The following is a 27,198-nucleotide window of genomic DNA, read 5'->3' as shown; positions in this document are numbered from 1 at the left end:
TATGGCACAACTTGGTTTGTATTTCTTTATTGATAACTGCAATTTACTGCAAATTTTCAGAAACATTTTCAAGAAAACTCAGAAAGCCAAGTTGCTCTATAAACATATATTGCTTTACATGTATATCTACTCAATACTGTTTAATACATTTTATTAAAGAGGAAAAAGCAGGTAAACAGATAGGTAACACTTATATTGTATTTGCTGGTATTAAGTGAAAAAAAAACTTTAAAAGCAAAAAGAAATTTCAAGGAAAGCAGTTTATTTACCCTTGTATGCCTTTTATTGTTAAAGCCTGGTTGTACAAACAGAGAGTAAATGCAAGAAATGTAGAAAAATTATACTTGCTGAGTAAAGCAAGGAAAAAAGGTAGTACTAAAGCATTCACATATGACACCTACCTGTCCAATAACTCCTTCTCACAGCACTGGTGTTAATAAGACGTTAATTAGGGAGACCCTTTTGGCATGGCTTTTCCCTAGGATTTGGAATTTTGTTTGTGGGATTTGCTTCTATTCCGCCACAGTCACATTTGTTGGGTTGGGTACTGATGTTGGATAATCAGACTTGGCTCACTGTGTGTTTAGTTGGGTTGAGGTCATGGCTCTGTGCAGGCCAGTCAAGTGCATCTACTATTTCACAAAACCTACTCTGTACTGGCATTGTTTTAAATGGGGTAAACAGCCTTCCCCAATCTTTTGCAACAAAGTAGGAAGCACAGAATTGTCAAGAATGTAATGTATGTTGTAGCCTAAAGGTTTGCTCAAGGATATAATTTTCATCTAATTAAATTCAGCGATAAGCATAAGTTTCATAACATTTAGGGGTTTAGAAGATTTAGGAGATTTTGAAACCACGACTAAATAAATTTCCACAAAAACCACAAAGGTCTAGTCATTTATTTAAAAATCCAAATTGAAAAAGCACAAACAAAAAAGGTGCAAAAAATATGCAAAGACCATGACTTTTTTCATATTGTTGCACAAATGTAAGTGCCAAAAAAACAAAAAAAAACCTCTTAGACTATGGGGCACATTTACTAACCCACGAACAGGCCAAATGCGTCCGATTGCGTTTTTTTCGTATTGATCGGTAATTTAGCGTTTTTTTTCGGCGTCTTTACGATTTTTGCGTAAAAACGCGAGTTTTTCGGCGTCTTTACGAAAGTTGCGCAAAGTCGCGTTTTTTTCGTAGTGTTAAAACTTGCGCGAAACGTTGCGCCTTTTAAGTTTTAACGCTACGAAAAAGGCGCGACTTTGCGCAACTTTCGTAAAGACGCCGAAAAAACTCGCGTTTTTACGCAAAAATCGTAAAGACGCCGAAAAACTCGCGTTTTTACGCAAAAATCGTAAAGACGCCGAAAAAAACGCAAAAAATACGAAAAAGTCGCAAAATGTTCGTTTCCAATCGGAATTTTTCGGATTCGAAATCGTGTCTTAGTAAATCAGCCCCTATGAAGCAAGAAAAATCTTCCAGTTGTGAAAAGGACACCTAGACTTCTAAATGATCTCAACAGCTTTTAGATGGTGTATTTTTTTCTTTCAGATTTGTCGCAGTATTATTGCATAATGAATTGGAAGAAAGCATGGGGGTTTTTTGTGACAAAATTATATCTTGGTGCCAAAAATATGAATTGTCCCCCCTTCCCAAAAATTATGTACCTAGAGGGTCTTACAGATAGTCCATGTGTATTCAACCCACAAATAGTATGGTGTACTGCAGTCCTTGATGTTATTGTTACCACTTGTTACTCAAATCCATTGGTTGTGAAGTTTCCATAATTGTCAAAAGGGAATTAATTGAAGGTATGTTGGTTTCTGAAAATCCCTTCATTAGTAAAAGATGATTCCTTTTCCTTAAGGGATATTGACACTGCCATGATGGAATTCAGGATCTATTGTCCCAGTTCTCTTTCTGCATACACATTAACACACACACGCTTAGGATAATATATTATCCCTTTTTTTCTCTAAACCCCATTCTGTGCTGTAGGTTAAAGTCATAGACAGGAAATATTCACAGCTGGGAATGGAGCTGGATTCAACAGATGGAAAGACATGAACGCCACTAAGGGTAATTTGTAGATGTATTCATTTGATTTGTGCAGGCACATATAATATTCAAGAGGCAGAACAATGCAGTTTTTCCTCACATTTCCAGCATTTGCTACTGGGGCAGAATTATATGGGCTAAGTCAACTACCCAGAAAATGTATTTAAATAAAGTTGATATTGTACCATGTAAAATAGCATTGTAATTCCCAGAATATATGGAATAACACATATAAGGGTTGATTCACTAAAGTGCGATAAAACGAGCACTATTTATAGCATGTGTTAAAAATTTTATTGCATCTTATTTTTTGTGTCTTAATGCACGATTCACTAAAAGGATATTTGCGTTAATTAAGACGCGATGCTGTTCACGTTATTTAAGTCACGAAGGCTATTTTCATGCGGTATTTGACACAACGCGTGCTAATTAACACAGCGTGCTACTTGTTGCGCACTAATGAACGCACATGTGCTACTTATCACGTGCACGCCATATTAGCCATACACACCATTACGTTCGTAAAACTACTTTTCTGAAAATGACCATTTCCCTGCAAACTGGAGACTACATTACTCAAGGGCCAACACATACTTGAATAAATCACACTGCAAAGTTCATATTTTATTGCCAAAAGCTCATGAACTGTACTTTTCCATAATTACCGCCTGCCCCAAGTAGGTGTTAATTTTCACATAGACTAATGCAATATTTAGCGCGTCTAAGTGTTTGTGAATCATACACAAGAATGCGGTAAAATTAACGCATTCGGTTGCATGCTATTTAACGCACGTGATATGCAACTTAATGCATGCGATAATACTTTAGCGAATTGCGCATTTTTTTGCGTCAATTTTAACGCCAAAAAAGCATGCAATAACACTTATTGCACTTTAGTGAATCAACCCTATAGTTGGGAGCACATTTTGCTTGATCCAGAATATTGATTTTCCAGTTGGCTTTTATTCTAATGTCTCTGGAAAACAGCTGATCAGAATACATTTTAGATGTTCAATGGACTTGACCCTTAATTTTTAATATTTTTTATTAGTTGTTTTTAAATGTGATATGAGAGAAGGATATTTGTAAGATGAAAGCATGGCAAGCTGGTAAAAACAGAAAGTGTTTCAAGAGATTATTTGACTATATGTGTTTACTTTTATTCTATTATTTGTTAAACAAAATTGAATGTTCATTATTAAGGAGAATTTTTTTTACTCTTATTATATTCTTAAATTAATATAACAATCCAAATAAGTGTTTTTTTAAAGGCTATCAGTTATAGTTATGTATCAGGTTGGTTAGGGGGTATTATCTCCCTGTCTAAACATACTATACTATATAGTAGTCGCATTTGGACCATATCTTCTCCCAGTTCTCACATCAGCCCCAAATGTTATTCTCATTCTCCATTTCCCTCAAAGCTTTTTTCCTAGATAGCATATCTGTCATTTTGGGAGGGTATGGGTTTTTCCTCTGAGAAGCAATGACCAGTCTAGATGCAGTTAGGGTAAGATGCGAGATAGAAACGCCTCCATTTTTTTTCACACTGGTAAGATTACGGCGTCTTGCCACATTATGTTTTGCATGGTTTCCCTGTGGCCACAGTATCTCCAGCATAGAGAGAATGTTTCTGGGAACATACAGCTAAGTTTACCGGGGTATTATAACAAAAGAGCATACATTTATTATTATTATTATTATTATTATCCTTTTGCCTAACACATCACTAGTGATGAGCGAATCTTTCCCGCTTCGCTTCACCATAAAATTCGCGAAACGTCGAAAAATTCGTGAAACGCATTTGTAGTGTGAATTTTTTTGTCGCCCGTGTCTTTTTTTGGCCACCCCCCCAATTTTGCTGCAACCGCACCCAATTTGACACAACCGCACCCAATTTGCAGCGACCTCGCCCAACTTGACGTGCAGCAAAATATCTTTACACCCGGCAAATTTTTATGCTGCGAATTTTCACGGAAATGCGAAAATTTGCTGCAAATCACTACACATCACGCTCTTGTTCACAGTATGCCAGATTTCAAACTATCCCTCCATAGAAATAGAGGTAGTAGAAGTAACCTCTTCCCACTTTAGCATGTAAAAGCGTTAAGAAAAGCATGATAACAGTTCTGTTTATTCTATGTCTATGTTTATCCTATATAAACTTGAGAAAGATTGCTTTGAAATCCTCGAGGGTCCTTCTAGGAACATCAACCAGGAGAGTCTTGAACAAGCCATGGGAGGCTTCTGGTAGGTTTAGTGTGGCTATAGGCTTGGAATATAGGTTTTGAATGGCTCTGAAGAAAGGATCCCTAATAAGTAGTCACCTGGGTAACTCAAACATATAGTCCCAATTTAGGTGATCAAATGCCTTTTTGGTGTCTAAACTGAGTAACAGGGTCAGGGTTGGTATTTTATTGATGGTATTTATCAGGTCAATTACTCTCCACGTATTATCTCCAGCTTGTCTGCCATAGAGAAAGCCAACTTGGTCAAGGTTAATAAGTTTAGGCATAAGGGATCCTAATCTATTTACCAAGAGTTTGGTGAATACATTAAGATCTGAATTTTAGAGGTCAATTGGCCTATAGCCTTCCCTATGCAAAAACTAATATAGGAAGCTGGCATAGTATTGGGTATTGAAATGAAAAAAGAATTAAAAAGTTTAGTTAGGTTAGGGGGGGAATATATTTTGTATATATTTTGTAGTATGTGTATGTAAATCCATCTGGACCAGGAGCTTTTGAGGACGGAAGAGACTGTATTTTTAACTTCCTCTTCTATATTGCAGCGGCCAGAGCATTAGACGTTTTGTTTAGCATAGCTTTGTAGTTCGCGGTAGAAATATTTACCCATTTTTGTTTCGTCAGATGTGTGCTTGCAGAAAATATATGGTTTTCTAGGGTCTCCATACTGTTAGAGGGTGTTATGGCACATAATACACATACCGGGTGCTTATATTACAGCAGCCAGAGCGTCAGATGTGAAAATTCATATACACGTTTTTCATTTGGGTGCCCCGGTATGCACATAATGGCACATTAACTAATCCACGAACGTCCGAAAGCATCCAAATGCGTTTTTCGTAATGATCGGTATTTTTGCGATTTTTTTCTGTCGCCGTCGCGATTGTTTCGTATTTTCCGCCGCCGTTACAACTATTTTCTGCGACTTTTTCATCACCAGCGCGAAAAATTCAGATTTTTCGTTTTTTTCGCCCTTTACTATAGCGCAATACAGAAATAATCGTGCGAAATACAATACAGTCACGACGGCGCCAAAAAAGTCCCATTCGGGATTCGGATTTGAGGATTAGTAAATGTGCCCCATAGTTTGGTAAGTCTATGCATATTGGGCATAAAGCTGTTCAGTAGGCCCCTGATTATCATATTTAGAATGTTTTATGTTGATATGTTACGAAATGTGGGGCATAGAATGGGGTAAAATGCAAGCTTTGAGACAATTACAAAAAATTACTACATATAGCTTAGCTTTGCTGTTTTTTGATTCACCTGAATATGCACTTTCTAAAAATATATGGTTTTGGGGGTTGGGGCTCAATGTAGTTTTTTGTGTTTTTTATCCCACAAAAATGGAGTAAATGTGTAAGTAGCTGATCTGATCTCTGGGGCAATTTGTATGCATTACCTTTTTGGGGTCTCTTAATGCCAGATATTTTGGTAATCCTATGCACAATGGCCATCAAACTGTTCAGTGAGTCCTTGGCTTTCATATTTAGGATGTTTTTTCTTGGTACCTAATGCTGGTACCAAGAGATAAGATGCTTGAAAGTGGAAGCTTTGAAGTGATTTTTTCACAAAATAAAAGCTGTAGTACTGTGTTAGCCAGTGTCAAATATAATAAAACAAAAAACCACACAAATACAAGAGTATTGTAGAAATGATACCTATATTGGTATATTGGCTAACAATAAAAATACATTGCAAGCTTTCGGAGCTCTAAGGCCCCTTCGTCAGGCAAAAAGGGTTTTTTTTTTTGGTATCTAGTACAATTAAATCTAAAGCAACTTGGCTATCTGAATTTTCTTAAAAGCTGTTTAGATAAGTTGAAAAATGTTTTAGAAAAAAACTCCAGCTGCTTTAGACTTAATTGTACTATAAATACTATATATGACCTGGATGAATGAAAATCTTGAAAATGTAAAATGGCAAAATGTATTATATTTATATAGCACTTCTTAAATATAGTTATATATTTTTTTATACTTCCTCAGTGTTTCTATGTTTTACTCTAAGAATTTAAAAAAGTGGGCTTTTCTTGATAAAACGTATACTAAACGTCTAAAGTTAAGTAAAAACTTAACAGTAACACCAAAAATGGAAGTTTTTTAAATCAGTTAAAATATAATGTACTGTTGCCCTGAACTGGTAAAAGTTGTGTGTTTGCTACATTAACGCTACTATAGTTTATATAAATAAGCTGCTGTGTAGCCACGGGGGCAGCCATTCAAGCTGGAAAAATGGAGAAAAAGCACAGGTTACACAGCAGATAACAGATAACCTCTCCAGAATACAATAGTGTTTTATCTGTTATCTGCTATGTGCCTGTGCCTTTTCTCCTTTGAATGGCTGCCCCCATGGCTACAGAGCAACTTTGTTTATATAAGTTTCTGGGGAAAACACCCCAGTTGTACCAGTGCAGGGCAGCAGTACATTATATTCTAATTACTTTTATACACTTTCATTTTTTTGGCGTTACTGTTCCTTTAATACATAAAAGTACATTATGAGGAGTGATTTCTTATAAACTGTAGCAATTCTAACTAAAACTACTCACTCTAAAGCAGACACTGAAAGAGTAGCTGAAAGCAGCAGGAGAAAATCGGCATTTTGTTTCTACTTTATTTTGCTTTGTGAGCTGAAATGACAACTTTGCATGTATTCACAGTACATACAGTTTCCTTGTAGGACATCATTCCTCTCTCTCTGCCGGCGAAATCCCTGGGCCGGCGCAAGCGCAGTAGAGTGGAAAGCCGACTTTCTTGTTTAAGTTCGGCTTCTCACTCTACTGCGCGTGCGAAACAGGAGGAAGCGCTACAGGTACCCCAGGCTGGTGCTGTTCTCTCCTAACAGAGGCACCAGCCTGGGGTAAAAGGTAAGCTATTTAAGTCACTTGGGGTGCCTAACATTTTGGCTCCCCCAAGTGACTTAGCCTTTCCTTCTCCTTTAACTGGAAGTTTGTTTATTTACTTGTTACTGTAATGAGCAATTATCAGTAAAAAATACAAACCAAGTTGTGCCAAATTAAGATAATTTAATGGAACAGTAACATTCATTGCTGAATAGAATCAGTTAACATGTGCTTACACAGTGAAAATAGCTTCTTGCAGCCCCAGGTGCACACTGTACCCACTGCCCGGGCAGATAAATTCAAAAATGAAGAAAACAGCAGCACTCCGGTTGTTTTGAAAAATGTGAATCTTTACTAAGTGCCAAAGGCAACGTTTCAGGCTTCACTCCAGCCCTTTATCAAGCCTCACAGGCTTGATAAAGGGCTGGAGTGAAGCCCGAAATGTGGCTGGAGTGAAGCCCGAAACGTTGCCTTTGGCATTTAGTAAAGATTCACATTTTTCAAAACAACCGGAGTGCTGCTGTTTTCTTCATTTTTGAATTCATTGCTGAATAGATACATTCAGAAGACAAGCAATTGGTACTAAGACAGCTATGAAAGGATAAGCAAACAGTAGAGGACTGGAAGAACTAAAGGCATTTGTTGGACTGATGAATGATCAGGTCCTGCTCAAAAGGTGGCAACACTCAGTACTTTCCATAGCGATGACAAGGATTGCAGGGGTTGCAAGGGTCACAGTGAACTGTAGAGAAATAAAACATAATTTAGAATATAATTTTTATGTTTTCTGGAGATTTTATTATAGAGTACACCTAACTGAAAATGAAGTCCTGTATAAAGTATTACAGAAAAAAATAAATAAAACTTTAGATTTTGCAATATCCCAGGAACAGTAATGCCTGTTCCTTTTCTGAACTGACTAAAATGTTACATTTTCATTAACCTTTTACATGCTGCAGAAACTAATACAGAATCATACCAAGACATTTTGTTGCTCTTTATTTTATTGTGGTATTAGTAATAATTATTTTTTTCTCTAGTTGTCTAGTTTGGAATTTAAAAACAGTAAAACTTAACCTAATGAAAAATCTTTTCAAAAGACTCTGCTTTTATCCCTTTTGTAGAAAAAAACACGGAAAATAATTACCTTTTTGGGTACAGTGCACAGTGTTGCAATGGTAATGCTGGGCAGGTTGGCAGGCTGGAAGGAAAAAGACAAAACAAAATTCTATTAAGCTTACAATCCTACCTCAGTCTGTTAGCTAAACTACTGGGTATGCGCACAGGCATATCATTATATTTATTACAATTTCAGAGCATTTGTTATTACTGTTTAATAAAATTTATTTAAAAAAAAAAACAGTTGCAAATGTTAATTTTATTAGGAACTAGGCATTTGAAAATTTATATTTGTAATTCCTGACCTGTCCACATCAAAAATGCATTTATCTGTTCATTGATTACAATGAATAAGTACAAATAAGATGCACAAACACTGGCACACAACGAGAAATTCTGACTTGTTTGATTGGCGTTACTTTAGGAGAAGAGACATGCAGTTTAAGGGGTTTGTTTGGTTTGAAATATGTATTACTGTATTCATCATTAAATCTGCAGTAAAATATCATCCATATGTTGCTGTGCTAAATATCATTCCCATTGTGTGTAGTGGATTTAAATGGGAGGACCAATCAAAATTCTAGCAGTAGGCCCCCATTACCTTGTTCTGACCAAAAACTGCACAGGGAAGAAGAATCAAAGAACACTGAACAGAGAGAAGTAGACACCATAAAATGTTATAATAAACTCAGTCCTAATTGATGCAATTAACTGATTAATTATTGACCTTTTGTTGCTTCTTACATAGTTACATAGTTACATAGGGTTGAAAAAAGACCTGTGTCCATCAAGTTCAACCCATCCAAGTAAACCCAGCACACCTAACCCACACCTACCAATCTATACACTCACATACATAAACTATAAATACAACCACTAGTACTAACTGTAGATATTAGTATCACAATAGCCTTGGATATTCTGATTGATCAAGAACTCATCCAGGCCCCTCTTAAAGGCATTAACAGAATCTGCCATTACCACATCACTAGGAAGGGCATTCCATAACCTCACTGCCCTCACCGTGAAAAACCACCTACGCTGCTTCAAATGGAAGCTCCGTTCCTCTAATCTAAAGGGGTGACCTCTGGTGCGTTGATTGTTTTTATGGGAAAAAAGAACATCCCCCAACTGCCTATAATCCCCTCTAATGTACTTGTACAGAGTAATCATGTCCCCTCGCAAGCGCCTCTTTTCCAGAGAAAACAACCCCAACCTCGACAGTCTAACCTCATAGTTTAAATCTTCCATCCCCTTAACCAGTTTAGTTGCACGTCTCTGCACTCTCTCCAGCTCATTAATATCCTTCTTAAGGACTGGAGCCCAAAACTGCACTGCATACTCAAGGTGAGGCCTTACCAGGGACCTATAAAGGGGCAAAATTATGTTCTCATCCCTTGAGTCAATGCCCTTTTTTATACAAGACAGCACTTTATTTGCTTTAGTAGCCACAGAATGACACTGCCTGGAATTAGACAACTTGTTATCAACAAAAACCCCTAGATCCTTCTCCATTAAGGATACCCCCAACACACTACCATTCAGTAGATAGTTTGCGTTTATATTATTTCTACCAAAGTGCATAACTTTGCACTTATCAACATTGAACCTCATTTTCCAGTTTGCTGCCCAGTTATCTAATTTTGTCAAATCGCTCTGCAAAGCGGCAGCATCCTGCATGGAACTTATAGTTTTGCACAATTTAGTGTCATCAGCAAAAATAGAAACAATACTGTCTATGCCCACCTCCAGGTCATTAATAAACAAGTTAAACAGCAAAGGCCCAAGGACTGACCCCTGCGGTACTCCACTAACCACACTGGTCCAATTAGAAAATGTTCCATTTACAACCACTCTTTGTACTCTATCCTTCAGCCAGTTCTCTATCCAATTACAAATATTATGTTCTAGGCCAATATTCCTTAATTTGATCATTAACCTTCTGTGAGGTACTGTATCAAACGCTTTAGCAAAGTCCAAGTAGATGACATCAACTGCCATTCCAGCATCAAGGTTCCTACTCACCTCCTCATAAAAGGCAACTAAATTAGTCTGGCAAGATCTGTTACGCATAAAACCATGCTGGCTTCTAGCAATTGTTTTGTATTATAGCATGGTTTAAATTTCTCTCTCCATTTGTGGACCTATCAAACAAACCTACCTAACAAATGTAACAGTTTTAATGTTACTTTGTTGATTGTTAGGCCCAAACATTACTAACTGACCTTCCCATTCTGTGTAAGTGAAAGTACTACTTACGGTCCTGGCATATTGCTAGTTCACAAGGATCTTTGCAGACAACTAGTGGCTGGCATGGATCTTTGCAGACAACTTGTGGATGGCATGGATCTTTGCAGACAACTTGTGGGTGGCAAGGATCTTTGCAGACAACTTGTGACTGGCATGGATCTGGGCAGTAAGTCTTCTGATGGCAGTGGCTGCGGCCTCCCTTGACTCCAGACATGACTGGTGTTTTGTTCAGTAGTATCTTCTGAGACACCTGGAGATTCTCTAAGATATGTTTGTTTGATCTGAAGTGGCTTCTTTTATATATCAACATATACACATTCTTCAGCTGTCTGTAAAATGAATCATTAGATTTATAGCATCATGTGCATTTGTATGTGTAATTGTTTTACAAGCAAAATAAAATTAATAAATATAGTTTAGTTATTAAAAGCAAAAACATACATGGTTGACAGGTTGCGTCATGACAAAACACTGTTAAATTTTGTATAGTATGTACCCCTGTATGTAAAGTTTTATGGAGATTTCTAACTTTTATAGATCAAAATCTCCCAGCAGTAAATAACCAGATTTTCAAGGCATTACAGCAGAATACAGCATACTTTAGATTCCAAAGCCAAAAATCAAGGGACATTAGGTTGACCCCAGGAAACCATATATTTTTGAAAACTACACATTCTGCTGAATTTGAAATGGGTAACTATGTCTTTGTACTCCTAATTACCAAACAGCAATACTTTCTGAACTTTCTGCAGTGTCTAAAAAAATGTATGAAAATTGCAAAAAATCACTTAAAAAAAACCCAAATACAAGAGTATTGTAGAAATGATACCTATATTGGCTAACAATAAAAATACATTACAAGCTTTCATAATATCATTTCAGCTTTTTTTTTTTTTTTTTTGCTGTTTACGCATGATTTAACAGTGTTTATGGTATGTGTCCTCTCATCTTGTAATACTGAGTTACTGTATTGTTTAATAACTACTCTGATGTTTATTAGTTTTGTTTCTCTCATAAAAATACTACACATACAGATGCACATGATGCTATAAATTGAGTGATTAATTTTACAGATAACTGAAGAATTTGTAATATGTTGTGTGAAGTTTTGGGGGAACACAGCAGGGTTACAGCACAAATGCAAAAGCAAGTATCACAGTACTTTGGTACATTGCAAATTAAATGCAATGGTGCTTATGGGCTTATTTATTAATTTTTGAGTTTGTGAATTCAAGTTTGTTTTTCTAAATCGTATAAACTCAAATTGAATGGTCACTTATTTATTAAGTAGTTTACGATATCTAAGAACTCAAAAAATTTGAAAAATTCGAGTTTGAGAATATGGCTTGACTTTCTTTACAATTAATACCAGACATTCACGTTTTCAAACCATAACTCAAATTTGAGTTTCTGATGTGCAAAAAAACTTGAATCAAGAAAGAAATTCAAACTCAACCATTGATAAATCACCCCCTTAGTGTCAGCATTTAGTCATGTCCAGTGCTATGCATCAAAATTAATCTGCATCTGATTTTGTAGGCAAGGGTGGTATGCCTGTATTAATGCAAAACCAAATAGTCTACCTGCAATGCTGTCACCTTCTGACACAGTGTTGTCAAGTGAGACCATACCCCACCATTTTCTCAATTACATTTCAATCCTGGGCATAGCCCCCCGCCCCAACCCAGGCCCCCCAAACATTATTCTAACCTGTGACAAATATTATACCCTAAAAGTCACAATCTGCTGATCTTTCCCTGACCTTGTTCACCAGGTCCTGCTCCATTGTCTGTCCCACTAACCCCTTCCTTGCCTGCTTACACTAACCAACCAATCTTACACATCTTTGTTCCCTCCACTTCCTAGCCGAGTTAGATCTTTCCATAATTTGGATCTCCATAATTTAAGTCTGCTAAAAATTATTTTAATATTGAATAAACCTAGGTTTGTTTTGCCTCCAATAAGGATTAATTATATCTTAGTTGGGATCAAGTACAGGTACTGTTTTGTTATTACAAGGTAAAAGGAAATAATTTTAAAAAAATTAGAATTATTTGCTTTTAATGGAGTCTATGGGAGATGGCCTTTCCATAATTACAAACTTTCTGGATAATGGGTCACTGGATAAGGGATCCAATACCTGTACTCCAAAACTGTGTTCAACGTGAATGTAAAAATACGACATTTGAAAGCTTTCAAGGTTAATAGAAGCTGTTATAGGCATTTTTTGCAGTTCTTTTGCGTAGAGGTATTCAATTCTTTTCAATTTTGGGGGGGGGAACAAATCAGGCTATTAAAGTGATACATTAAAAGTTTACGATTCAAGGTATTTGCACTTTTTTCCCTGCATTTTTGCTACCGTGATTTTTGTGTGTGTCCCTTGATGAATTTTAAAAAATCTGCCTCCCAATGAACTCAATAGGATTATTTTGCTACCAATATGAATTCATGCAGCTTACAGTAACTAGGATCGAGTACAAGGTACTGTTTTATTATTACAGAGAAAAAGGAAATTATTTTTACAATTTAGCTGTATTTGCTTAAATGGGCCCTGTGGGAGATGTCCATCCCATAATTTGGAGTTTTCTGTATAATGGGTTTCTAGATAAGGGACGCTATACCTGTACAATATCAAAATTGCACAAAAGAATAAAAAGGTCATTGTGGTCAATCCCTGATATAAAAATAACCCTGTTAATATTTTAAACTCCCAAACATACACATAATAAATATAACCATAACAGTATAAAAAGCACTAAGCATTAGGGACATGAATACTTCGATCATAATGGCCTTCTATAATGTGAAACATTAGTGATGAGCTGGTGGTCAGGCATGGATTCACAGCCAATTTCCGCATTTCGTCATTGGCAAATTGTTCTGCAAAACTTCTATGAAAATTCACCTCAGAAAAATTTGTTGCGCGTCAAAAAAAATTGGTGCGGGCGTGTCAAAATAGAAGCGTCAACATGGGCATAGTCGCGGCAAAATAGGCACGACGAGTCAAAAAAAACACAAGCGACAAAATATTCATGCAACAAACGTGTTTCGCTGATTTTTGCCGTTTCATGAATTTTCCTGTCGTTTCGTGAAATTTTTGGCGAAGTGAAACGGGACATATTCGCTCATCACTACTGACCACCTATAAAATCAGGAACCAGTGTAAATAATGAAATCATTTTGGGTGGATAAATTACTGAAGATGTTCCTAAAGGCACTGCTGTATAAGAAATTATATATGAATTGTATGATGGGCAATCAGGGCTGTGACTATTCTTGCAACAATTTTTGGACGCGTAACTATTCTTGCGACAATTTTTGGACGCGCGGCGAATTTTTCCGCAGCTAATTTTTTCATCCGTTTCATGAAACAATCCACCAATGGCGAAATGCGTAAATTACCGTGAATCCATACCTGGCAAAACATTTCGCCCATCACTAATAATATGCTCTCTACATTGTTCCTACTTAGGAATTAATTTAAAACAACTGCTTAAAATAACCATGTTAAAATGTATTTTTTGTAATTAAACAGACATTACAATAAAAGCAATTAGTTTATATGTGTGTTCTTTTCTAATGCATTCAATATATATTTATGTATATTTTACTACATGCTATTGATTTTTGTATATTTATCTTTATGCAATTACATATTTTCTTAAATTGTTTTTAAGAAAACATTTTGTGACCAAAAGAGAGGTGAGATCTTTTTCCATTAATTTATTTTTTATTTCTTATAAATTTTATGGGCAATTATGTCAACAGCGGAGGGTGGGGGTAATTAACATTCAGATTCTCATGGCTTATAGTTTTTTAAACCACAATTAAATCAATTTCAATTTATGACAGAGTTGTGCTTAGGCTCTTAAAGTTACCTCTTGCTCTTTTCTGCCCTTGGTAAAGTGATGTCTGTGTCAAGGTTCTCACCTTGGCTGTAAAACTCTCAAATATGGAATTGCCATTTTAAATCCGATTTAAACAATATATTGTTTGTAGCTTTTTCCCTGTAATAAATAAGTCCTGTTTTTATTTATTTTTTTATTTTTCTTTTTGTGATATTTAAGGCATGGTGCCCCACATTATGGAAGAACACTGTATTTAGAAATGCCTAGTTCCTAAAAAATCTGGTTAGTACATCCCATACATTGATGTAGTTTATGGGATAACAGGGCCTTTATGATCGCTTGAGCCTTCAAGCCCATTCTGAGAAAATTTCGGAAATTGTCCAGCTTTTTCCACTCAAAACCCAGCTTAAGTTAGCAAAGTCACACAGGGTTTTCTTTAGGATTCCTTGAGCCTGAAGCTTCTAGGAATCATAAATTAGGCCCCAGTCTTTTCACTACATAATATTTTAACCAAAACAACTGATATATTCATCCAGGAATTTTGGTATGTGTCTTTTGTCTTTTAATACCGAGTCATGGTTTTGTTTCAATAACTACTCTGAAGTTATTCCATTTATTTCTCTTGTAAAATAATTACACATACAGATGCACATGATGCTGTAAATGGAGTGATTAATAATACAGACAGCTGAAGAATGTGTATATGTTTATATATAAAAGGAACCACTTCAGATCAAACAAACATATCAGGGAATCTCCAAGTGTCTCAGAAGATACTACTAAACAAAACACCAGTCATGTCTGGAGTCAAGGGAGGCCGCAGCCACTGCCAGAAGACTTACTGCCCAGATCCATGCCATCCACAAGTCGTCTGCAAAGATCCATGCCACCCACAAGTTGTCTGCAAAGATCCATGCCACCCACAAGTCGTCTGCAAAGATCCATGCCACCCACACGTCGTCTGCAAAGATCCATGCCAACCACTAGTTGTCTGCAAAGATCCTTGCCAACAAACCGTATGCTATGACCGTAAGTAATATATATAGTACTAGTGGGAAGTTAAATTAGTACTACTTGGGCCTAAGAATCAACCAAGGAAGATTCATTTCATATCAATATTTACAATCTCTGTTAGGTGAGAGTATGTTAAATACTTCTGGTCAATAAAAAAATGACCCCTGTAAAGACTTGGAAACTATAGCATAATACTCTTCATTATAATTAGCACTTATTTATAATGCAGCAACATATTTCACAACGTTGTTCTATAAATGTGTGTATACAGTGCGCACATACCAAAAAAACACAAAAGAGATAACTGATATAAAAGGTAAAAGGGGACCTCTTTAAAATTGTAGTTTATTGCAAATAATTTCATGTTTGCAAATACAAACCATGCTGTAATAGTAACCAGCTGCTAGAACAACATGATGCCGGTGATTGGCCAAATTATTGCCTTGGTCAGGGCTGGGTTTATTACAACAATTTTATGCTGTCTTCTTTTCCCTTTCTGCCATCCTTAATCTTTCGCCATGTTTCTTGTTTTGCTATTCTGTGTCAAAAAAGGCAACGGTGGGGCCTTTTGCATGAGTTTTTATTGTTATTCTCTTGGAAAGCCCCTACACACAATTTTTTTGTCATCAGACTTCTATCATCTATCTATCCATCTAGTAAATGAATGGCAATTAAGCATTTGCCAGTATTTCCAAGTTATGTGCCCGTGTAATCCATAGACTTATCCTGTGTTCCTGTGTAATCAATGAGTACATAAGGTACACAGTAGTTTAGCTAATAGACTAAGGCTGAATTGTAATCTCAATAAAAAAATGTTATACTGTCTTTTTTTCTGCCAGCCTGCCAACCTACCCAGCATTTGCACTGCCAAACTGTGCACTCTTTTCAAAAAGGTAAATATTTTTCATGTATGTATTTTTCAGTATACAGGATAAAACCTTGGCTAGATTTACAGTATACTTCAGACAAATAAAACTAGCGGCAAAGACTTGGCTTTACTGTTTTTAAATTCCAAAGCTGAATTTTTTTTCACAAAAAACCTAGAAAATAAAGGCCAATTGTAAAAATATATTTGCATATTTCTAAATATTTTTCAGCAGCATATAAGCGATTGTTGTAAATATAAATATGTCCATCAAGGATAACATAGTAAAATACATTCTACTGTCCAGCACTATATAAGAAGTGTTTCTAATTTCAAACTCTAAAGTCTTGCAAATATTGTTTTTAAAGACCCTATGAGGCCTAATATAAAAGCACCCCTATACAACCTGAATACTGGATTTTTCATTAGAGGTCTATCAAGACATTTCTACAAAATGCAGAAGTTTCAATTACTTTGACAAAAGGAACAGAAACTGTTCATTTATACTGTATATTATTCAGGAATTGAAGTGATAAAAACTATTATGAGTCAATTTGGCACCAATAAAATACCAGCTAATCAACACTGGAGATTATTAAGGTATTCACTGCCAGTGATATATATATATATATATATATTTTTGTTTTGTTCAATAGCAGATATAGCTCAATTCCTGTACAGGTATGGGAACTTACCAGAATGCTTTATATCAAGTACACTGTCCTGTTTTATTATTACATGTAAAATTAAATCATTTTTAAAAATTAGATTTATTTTCTTATAATGAAGTCATTCAGACCTTTCTGAATAATGGGTTTCCAGATAACGGATCCCATACCTGTATATGCAAACATTTATGCACTATGTATAGTGTAAATCATGTTTTCTTTCTCAACAGTGTACTATGACCCATGCAATCCCTGCAATCCTAGCCAATGCTATGGAAAGCGCTGAGTACCTCAACCTTTTGAGCAGGACCTGAGTATTTCATCAGTCCAACAAATGTCTTCAATTCTTCCAGTTCTCTACAGTTTGCTTATCCTGCCATAGTTGCCCTGCTACCAAATTGCTTGTCTTCTGGATTTATCTATTGTGTAGTTAATATTAATTACATTAAATTATCTCACTTTGGCACAATTTGGTTTGCATTTTTTTATTTATAGTAATATGAGAATGGACCAACTTCCAGACAAAGATAGCGAGTAATAATAGCAAGAAACAAAATGCAGATTTTATCCTAATTTAGACAACTTTGTTTAGCTGCTCTGTCAATGTCTGATTTAGAGTGATTAGTTTAGTTTAGAAAATCAGGACAGTTTGAGCATAAATACTGTATATTTGGGGGTACATTTCTCATGTGCCTCTTGTTCTGTATGTTTTAAGAAAGCAGACTGCAAAGTGAATTCATTTTTGGCCAGGTAATTTGAATTTCCAGTATTTCTGGTTGAATGTTGACGCTAGTGTGTGGCTGATTGCATAATCCCCCTCAGCCTAAAAGCTCGGTCTTCTATAGTACCCAAAGAGTGATTTATTGATTTGGGCCGTATAAACCTGCAGTTTCTCTAAGAAAGGCCCATTTTACCGAGTAAAATATGGGCGTTTAGAAATATAGAAAAAAAGCAAATAAACTGAAATTGAAAATATAATTTCTTTTATTAAAGAGGCAAAACAAACTGAATGGCATTTGTTAGCATTTGGAGCAAAACGTTGAAAACCTAATCAAAAGACGTTCAAGCAAAAGGCAGTTTTGCTATAGCTTGGCTATTAAAGCTTGTTTATACACAATAATACAATACAATAATTTAACTGCAAACATTTCATTCCCACGCCATGAGTATTAATAAGGAATTGGTTCTCCCTTTGTGGGTAAAACAGTCTCTATTCATTTGAGAAGGATTTTTACTAGATTTTCAGACATTGTTAATAAGATTTGCTTCAGCACAAGAGCATTAGTGAGATCAGGTACTGATGTACAGTCAGACCTGGCTTACAGTCAGCATCACAATTCATCCTACAAGTGTTTAGTTGGGTTAAAGTTAGGGTTCTGCACAGGCCAGTCACGTTCTTCTACTGCCATCTCAGAAAACCTATTCTGTACAGACGTCGCTTTGTTCATGGGGAAAAGATCCTTCCCAAAGTAGAAAGCACAGAATTGTGAATGTAATTGTACATTGTAGTCTTAAAGTTTGCTTTCCATCAATCCATGGGCCCTAACCCAAACCATGAAAGTTAGTCCTACAGCATTATTCCTCTCCCACCAAAATATTACTACTTCATGCATTCAGACGGCTAGTATTCTTTTGTTATCTGCTAAACCCAGACATTTCTGTTAGACTTGGCATTTCACATAATTATAGGTTTGTTTGCTTCAAAACTCCTATAAAACTCCATACTCCCTGAGTCCAACTCACTCCATAAATATACCACAAATGCTTTATTTATTAGGGAAGGGAAATTAGAGTAGGGAAATAAAAGGGCACAATTACGTCAACAAGTACAGTGAGCTAAATGCAATTTCAAGACATGTTTTATTCCCACAATGCAGTTTCCCAGAATTCCAGCAGCATTGTAGTTGTAAAGTAGCAATGTGCTGTGTCTGGCACAATTGTATTCAATTTGGAAAAATTAACGCAAGAATGTGCAAATTTTATAGTAAATCAGAAGTCCATCTGGCGTCTGTCATCATTCGCTTACTTCAGCAATCAGCACAAGAAGGTGGTTCCATTTAAAAATTGGTTTATACCATTGGGCCACTAGCCAGAAAGATTCATCTTTCACACATAGTGCATGTGTAACCATGTCAAAAAGCATTAATGGGAGAAATGTTGGTTTCAGGGCTTCTCAGTATTGAAGAATGGTTAATTTTCCTTAAGGATTTTAGGACCCATTTACAGGATTGGATACATTTACATCCACTCTCACAACATGCTCAATAACATGCACATTGCCTTTCCAAATTCCTCCTCTCAGGAATGGGATGCTATTTCATGCCTTTATTCTTAACCCTATTTTGGGCGGTAGGTGCACCGCCATAAAAAGAAAATACTTACAGCAGTGGATAGAGCTTTCACAAGTGCTCTAAGGCTGTACTGAGATTGATCAGGGCAGCATCAAGACATATGGTCAGTTAGCTCCCTTACCCTTCAGCTACCTTTTAGGAGGTAAAATATGTTTTATTTGAACAGTGTAAATAGTTATAGGCTTTATTTATTTGGTTGGCCTGTAGGGAGGATTCCCTACAGAAGCCTATATAAGGAAGTACAAGAGCTGGGTACCTTATGTTTGACCTACAATCACCAACAGGAGAGACAGAAAATACAGAGCCAGACCAGATAGTAAGTTGTATCTTGTCAGGGCTAGACAGAGAGATGGAAAACTGGTATGAGCTCACTCTAGGAGTATAAAAAAACAGCATAAAATCTGGCGTTCGGATAGTGATCTACTCTGTTAATTTTACACAGCTTTTTATTCCGTTTTTTCAGCGAATTCATTTTACACAGCTTAGAAATATGCCCCTTAGGGTAGCAAGCAAGGATAGCCTGTGTCGTAATGAGAAGTAAGTATTTGGGGAAGAGCCCCCAGGCGATAGTGCACCAGTTAGGGAACTGGAGTGTGTAGAATTAGGTTAGTGTCAACCTGGTGAAGCTGTAGTGAGATGGCTCGAGAGAAAACTCAACAGTTAATGGAATTTTGCTAGTGCATTTTCACAAGACATTAGTATTGGAGGCTTGTAGACAGAAAGAGAGATAGAACCTGGTGTGCCTGAAGGCGATAGAGGATCTTCCACACAGTATTTATTATGTAACTAAAAAATTCTGGTCGACAATTGGTGCTCTGCCCCATGAATTCTGTGAGAAGAGTCTGCATTGGTTTATTGGATCAACATATAACCTGCCTAATTCTTGTAACAAAGTGCAATAATTATTATTATTATTTCATAATTAATATATTATATTTATCTGGAAGATTGCCAGGTGAAAAATCCACAAATAAACATGAGTTTTTTAATCCTTTTAATCCTTTAGGCATTGATGGAATACAACCAATAAAATACAGCTCGTAACTTGGCACATAAATAAATTTTTCCAAGTTGCCTGGCCTATTATCTTACGTGACCTAATGTTTTAACATCATATTTCACTGAAACCCACCCATTTGCCAGTAATATTTAGAATATTGTTATGGATTGCTTACTTACTATGGACATTGCTTTGTATCAGCACATCCATGTATGTAGAAGGTGTTACTGCACACATAGATTCACTACTTGAAGAACTTGCCATGTAGTCTAACAATAGCCTACATGCTGGTACACCTTGTCTATTTCAGCAGGCAAATTCCTATGATGTACTGAACTCAAAAGACTCAATCCTATGTTATATATGCTATATTTATATATATTATATCTATGTGTGTGCATAAAAATGTTTATTTCAAACTCTGTCCTGTAAGGATAACAAAATAATTAGTCTTCCCCAAATAACACCTATCACTCCACATTTATTCAAGGTTATATTTATACATTTACCCTTAGCTGTTAGTAGCTGGAGGTTAATTGTTATAAGAACTGTATGCATTCTAAGGCCTACCCTGTCTCCTGTACTTGGTGTGTACTAGTTACAGCAGGGATCCACAGCCTTTGATACTCATGAGCCACATTCAAATGGAAAAAGTGTTGGGGAGCAACACAAGCATGAGAAAGGTTCCTGGTGGTGCCAATAAGAGCTATAATTGGCTACTTAATAGCCCCTATGAGGGCTGGCAACCTAGAGATGGCTCTGTTTGACATTATACTTGGTTTTTATGCAACCAAAACTTGCCTCCTTGCCAGAAATTCAAAACAGTACAATGACCTCATAAGCAATCATCCAGGCCAGGGGTGCTTGCCTACTCCACTGGAGTAACAGGCCACCTGCCATCCAAGCCCCCAAGCTGCACTGTTCTAACATGAGCATGTGAAAACATGGTAGGCCTCACACCAAGCCCCTACCTCTTGGCACCAAGGAGGTTAAATTGATCTCAATTACACAAGGGGATACTAGCCTGGCAAGCTTTCTTCCCACTAACTAACAGCTGTGACTAACCTAATAGCCAACTGAAAGAAACCTAAACTTCCCAAGCACCACAAATATCCCAACACTTCCACTTTTTCATGAGGTCCAATGACCCATAGCGCATAGTAGGGAAGCAGGGCTGGACTGTGCTAGGAGGGGTACAGCTTGACTGTAGTCTCCTTTCAACCAAAGGTATGTCTTCTCCCCCTATCTGTGATCCTTCTCTGAACCCTGCTGCCTCCCTGACTTCCTAGCCCTATCAAATATCCACCTAATTTCTAAAAATTGCAGGAACAATAAATCTATAGGAGTAAGGTACATTACTGTGGATCTATAGGCACTGTTGTACAAATAATTATGTATAAAGTGCATCCACTTATATGCCGTGCATATAAAGGGCAATATAAAGGGTAGCAATGTGGCAAATAGGGTCAGAAAGTAAAACATATAATACACTCTCTATATTAATCTTACCTGGGTATTCATTTGAATCAGCTGCATAAAAGAACTGCTTTGTCATTCATCTTATCATTAAAAACAGACATTACACCAAAAGCAACATAAGTTTTCGCGTGTACTCGTCTCTAATATATCCAATATGTTTTGCTTGTTCTTTAAGTAGAGACTGGAAAACCTTTTCTTGTTTGTTGTCTTGCTTGTTTTGTGAAAATAGTTTGTGAAAATTTGTGCTAACCTCTTTCTTATAAATCTTTTTTCATTCTCTATGAAGGGACATGATGTCAGTACCAGATTATGTGCATTAATTGGCTGAGTTGTGTTTGCTTGGTGCATTTGCAACATTCTTTTCCAATGTGTTTTATTTATTCGTTTTTAGATTATGCCAGTAAAAAAATGTAATATGCCCAAGGAACATTCACGTGGATGGGTGACTCCCTACATATGGTTGATGCTGGCATTATTTTGCTTTGATCATTCAGTAATGCAAAAAGTAATTATCAGATGATCCCTGTACCTGCCACAAGCAGTCATGTGATGGGCCAGTCACTTGATTACTTTTACAAAGCATGGTATAGTAAAGTGTTGTCTGTGGCAAGGTTCTCACCTTGACTTGTGGTTTCCAACATACTGTATTACTAAGTTTAAGTGGGCAGGGATGTTACCCTTGTTCTGCTATAAGGAGCAATGTATGTACCAAAACTGTATTACAGTAGTTACTACTTCTCTTAGTAGTATAATTATGGAATCTGAAACCTGTTATCAAGAAAGCCTTCTCCAATGGAATCCTTGGCCTAACTATAATATATTTATTCCTTATTGGAGACAAAACAATCCTATTAGGTTTTTTAATGTTAAAATGATTTACACTTGAATTATGGTGCAAGACCCCTTATCAAGAAACCCCAGGTCCTGAGCATTTTAATAACAGGTCTTCAATATGGCATTGGCATTTCCTATTAACTTCTATTTAAACAATAGAATATTAACTTGCTTTTTCTCTGTAATAATGAAATGCCAATTTAAAATTTTTTAAGCCATGGCATTTTCCACATTATTGCAAAACACTGTGTCCAGCAAAACCATAGATTCTCAATAATACATACCATATCTAAATGTAGTTTACGTGATAACATCATTACATCATTTTTGCCTTTTAGCTAACCTTATTTACAGTGGCGTACCAATAAGTCACCGGGCCTCCCTGCAAAAAAAACTTCAGACAGGCCCAGCCCAACCCAGCAACCCCAGTCCCCCTCTTTCTCATGTAGGTGTGCGCCCGCCGGCTGTGGCAGATGCACTAATTTTACAGTTTTAAAGCTCCAGAGGAGGGACATTTTTGTGCAACAGACCCCGTGGTCCAAGCCCCCCTGCCCCCCCAAGCATGGGGGTCTGCTTCTTCTATAGTTACACCCCTGTTTATTTATAGTTTACAGATGATTTGGAGCATTCCTTTGTTTTAACTTATTATTTAACTTATAAATATTATTAACTTCGTTTTTTTTTATGTTTCTCATTACACAATATTTCAACCAAGCAACTGATATATTCAACCAAGAATTTTGGTATGTGTCCTCTCATCTTTTAATATTGAATCATGTTTTTGTTTCAATAACTACTGATATTTTTATTTCTCTTGTAAAACAATTACACATACAAATGCACATGATGCTATAAATTGAGTGATTCATTTTACAGACAGCTGAAGAATGTGTATATTTTAATATATAAAAGAAGCCACTTCAGATCAAACAAACATATCTTAGGGAATCTCAGAGTGTCTCAGAAGATACTACTGAACAAAACACCAGTCATGTCTGGAGTCAAAGGAGGCCGCAGCCACTGCCATCAGAAGACTTACTGCCCAGATCCATGCCAGCCACAAGTCGTCTGCAAAGATCCATGCCACCCACAAGTTGTCTGTAAAGATCCTTGCCAGCCGCAAGTTGTCTGTAAAGATCCATGCCAGTCACAAGTTGTCTGCAAAGATCCTTGCAAACTTACAGTATGCCATGACCGTAAGTAGTACTTTCACATCCCCTTCATAGAATGGGAAGGTCAGTTAGTAATATTTGGGCCTAATAATCAACCAAAGAACATGTATTTCATATTAATTTTCATGATCACTATTAGGTTAGAATGGTTTAAATATTTGTGGTCAATAATAAGTGACCCATTTTAAGACTAGGAAAGTATAGCATAATTTATTATTATATTACCATAAGTTATTATAATGATATAATACAATATTGTCCAATTTAGTATATGTCATACAATAAAATTTATGGAGCCTTTGAGCAGAATGGGGTCTGAAAAAAATCCTTTGGAGGATCATTTTTGGCTGGGGCCAAAAAAAAACAAGCGATAATTGGTAAAGGTAAAGAAGGCCCTCTTTAACAGAATAGTTCAGCATAACAATAAAATGAGGTAAATAGTTAGGATGCTCAAAATTATGAAAAAATAGTAAATCTAAAAAAAAATGTAATCTATAAAGATTGGAGTGAGCAGATGTCTAACATAATAGCCAGAACTTCCTCCTTTGCTCTCTAAGCCTTTAAAAGTCAGTAACCAATCAGTGACTTGAGGGGGGCAATATGACAACTTCATCTTGACAAATGGATTGGCAACAAAACCAGACTCGCGTAGATATGCTGCTTAAAATATGCTATTTATGTAAGAATTAAATACATCATAGTACATTTGGGCTTAAATGTACTATGATGTATTAAATTCTTTAATAAATAGCATATTTATGTCAGTCTGGTTTTGTTGCCAGCCCGTTTGTCAAGATGAAGTTGTGATTCCCGGACCCACCATTCCAAGTGGTGAGTTGAAGTTTATGAGACTTTTTCCAATTTATGAGGGACAATATGGGACTTAAGTGTTTTGAATCTGACCTGCATGCTAAGGAGCAAAAGCAAGCTAAGTGAAAAGTTATGTTCCATGTGCTCCACTCCCCCAAAGAACTATTTTTTTTATTTTGCACAGCCTATCTATACCCAGTTTTATTTTTACACTGAACTGTTTCTTTAAGACTGCAATTCAGATTATACCATATTCACAGCTGCTAGAACCAACAAAATGCCAGTGCTTGGTCAGATTCTGGTCCGATTGCCATCTTGGAGTCAGGAAGTCATTCTTCCCCCTTTGCGACAAATTAGAGTGCCATCAGATGGGTTTTTTGTCTTTCTATAAATCAACGAGCAGTTAGGCAGGTTATACGAAGGCATTAAAGTTGAGCTTGTTAAACGTATGTCTTTTTTCAACCTAACTAACTTACCATGTTAGATAATTGTATAGATTTAGGACTGGGTTTATTATTACAGTTTAAAGGAGTGTCCTTCCCTTTCTTTCCTCTCTGCCCCTCCACTTTTTCTTCCCTCTCTGCCCTCTTCACTCTTCTGTCCTGTCCAATCCTGTTCTACTATTCAGTGTCAGAATAAGGCAGTGGTGGAGCCTTGTGCATACATTTTGATCTTTAAATCCACTACGCACAATGGGGATAATACAGGCATATCAGGATGACTTTTTACTATAGGCTGACTGCAAGATGAATATAGCATTAAGCATTTTAAACTTAATAATAATTGCCTGTACCTATCTCATCTGGTAAAGTAATGGCAATTAAGCATGTACCAGTATTTCCCTTCCCATGGACTTGTACCTATCTTGTGCAATCAATGGGCGAATATTTTTTTTGTTATTATCAAAGTGGTCTGATGCTGCAAATATAAATATTTCACTCTTTATTTATATGACTGCTTCTTAATACAGGTATGGGATCCCTTATCTGGAAACCCATTATCCATAAAGCTCCGAATTACAGAAAGCCTGTCTCCCATAGACTCCATTTCAATCAAATAATTCAGATTTTTAAGATTGATTTCCCTTATCTCTAATAAAACAGTACCTTGTACTTGTTTCCAACTAGATATAATTAATCCTTATTGGAGGCAAAACAGTCCTATTGGGTTTGATTAATGGTTTATTGATTTTTTAGTAGACTTAATTACAAATTACAGAAAGACCCCTTATCCGGAATACCCTTGGTCCTCTGGATAATGGGTCCTATACCTGTAATACGATTTGCAACAGTTTTCTGTATTTCTTTTCACAATTCTCTATAACATGTAATAAAAGAAATGATATGCTGGAGCACCACACAGTAGGTTAGATAAGGTTGGAATGAAATCAAAATCTCAATAAAATCTGTTTTGTCTTTTTTCTGCCAGCCTGCCAACCTACCCAGTATTTCCACTGCCAGACTGGGCACTGTCCACAAAAAGGTAACTATTTTCCACTTATGGCTAGATATATACTTGAAAGACTAGATTTTACTACTATTAAATTCCAAAGTGGACATCAGAAAGTTTTTTCGAAGGGGGTTGCAAAATATGGAATGTTTTTGTATACATTTTCGTGAATGTAAACATAAATTTGTACTTCATGGATAATGCAGTAAAAATGACTGACCAGCACTATATTTCTGAAACATTAAAGAACAGATGTATGTGCTTTGTATTGTGTCCTAAATTGTGTTTTATTTACCAACAGTTCACTGTGACCCTTGCCATCCCTGCCATCCTTGCCAATGCTATGGAAAGTACTGAGTATTCCCATCGCTTAATACTTCCAGTACTCTTCTGTTATCTGATTCTGCCATAGCTGTTATTATCAAATTGCTTGTCTCCTGAATTTACCTGTTCTGTGAATATTACAGAAATTTACATTAAATCATTTTACTTTGGCTCAATTTAGTTTTCATTATTTAGTTTTTATTGCCATTTAAAGTACTAAGAAATGGACACAATTCCAGATAAAGGTAGCAAGTATGTCTACATAGTCTTACAAGGAACTGGGCCTGGAGGTGATGTCACTGAGCTGGCATGGCTCCAAGACACCAGTGCCAACACACTGAGAACTAGTGCATGCCATCTATACATTATTGGGGATTCCTGGATGTGATGTTAGCATGCATTTTGCGCAAGATTCAATTCTCTAAAGCCCATTGATGCCAATGTGTATAGTTGAGGTCCCAATGCTGGTCACTCTGACTATAGTAGGGACTCCCTTGCTGTTTCTGCATTAACACTTGCCTATCTGACCTAACCTAAACTTTTCTCTTCCTAACCTGCTACCTGTACTTTGTACTTGTGTGTTACCATTGTTGTGACTTGGACTTTTTCCCTGCCTTGCCTTACTGTGCCAGTGCCTTCTTTCAGTAAACCCATCCAGTGCCTATTCCTGCCTTTCATAATTGTTCTGCTGAATAAAAGCAATGTTGTTGTTATCTCCCGCCTTCCTGTCTCCCAGCCAGCCTCCTCCTATGTCTCTACACCAAACATTAAGATCAGTGTCCCGTGAGACCCCTCTGTGGTGCCCTAGTGGCCATCTATAGTATGTTCCGGTCAGTGAAATTTATTTGGATCAGTCTGATCAGACATGATTA

At 36.5% G+C, this 27,198-nt stretch overlaps 3 protein-coding genes across 4 annotated transcripts; 2 read left to right on the top strand and 1 right to left on the bottom strand.

Annotated features, from left to right (window-relative positions):
- Positions 1 to 7,656: 7,656 nt before the first annotated feature.
- LOC116412328 (small proline-rich protein 2B-like) lies at positions 7,657 to 10,840 on the bottom strand. The gene is made up of 3 exons (XM_031906438.1): positions 10,522 to 10,840; positions 8,291 to 8,344; positions 7,657 to 7,885 (listed from the first exon to the last, which is right to left on the bottom strand). The coding sequence occupies exons 1-3, from the start codon at positions 10,820 to 10,822 to the stop codon at positions 7,830 to 7,832; spliced, it is 411 nt and encodes a 136-aa protein (XP_031762298.1). The 5' UTR covers positions 10,823 to 10,840; the 3' UTR covers positions 7,657 to 7,829.
- A 4,276-nt stretch (positions 10,841 to 15,116) lies between these two features.
- Positions 15,117 to 17,376, top strand: LOC116412272 (keratin, high-sulfur matrix protein, IIIA3-like). 2 transcript variants are annotated; one of them, XM_031906144.1, is made up of 3 exons: positions 15,117 to 15,389; positions 16,214 to 16,267; positions 17,138 to 17,376. In XM_031906144.1, the coding sequence occupies exons 1-3, from the start codon at positions 15,158 to 15,160 to the stop codon at positions 17,191 to 17,193; spliced, it is 342 nt and encodes a 113-aa protein (XP_031762004.1). In that variant the 5' UTR covers positions 15,117 to 15,157; the 3' UTR covers positions 17,194 to 17,376. The 2 variants fall into 2 exon arrangements, with proteins under 2 accessions (XP_031762004.1, XP_031762005.1); XM_031906145.1 differs by lacking the exon at positions 16,214 to 16,267.
- A 6,149-nt stretch (positions 17,377 to 23,525) lies between these two features.
- On the top strand, positions 23,526 to 26,502 carry LOC116412440 (small proline-rich protein 2B-like). Its single transcript, XM_031906663.1, has 3 exons — positions 23,526 to 23,767; positions 25,982 to 26,035; positions 26,304 to 26,502. Exons 1-3 carry the CDS (start codon positions 23,563 to 23,565, stop codon positions 26,357 to 26,359), a joined length of 315 nt encoding a protein of 104 aa, XP_031762523.1. The 5' UTR covers positions 23,526 to 23,562; the 3' UTR covers positions 26,360 to 26,502.
- Positions 26,503 to 27,198: the final 696 nt, after the last annotated feature.

This window comes from Xenopus tropicalis, chromosome 7, assembly GCF_000004195.4.
Source record: "Xenopus tropicalis strain Nigerian chromosome 7, UCB_Xtro_10.0, whole genome shotgun sequence".
Taxonomy (NCBI): Eukaryota; Metazoa; Chordata; class Amphibia; order Anura; family Pipidae; genus Xenopus; species Xenopus tropicalis.
This window is presented reverse-complemented; position numbering and strand designations above follow the sequence as displayed.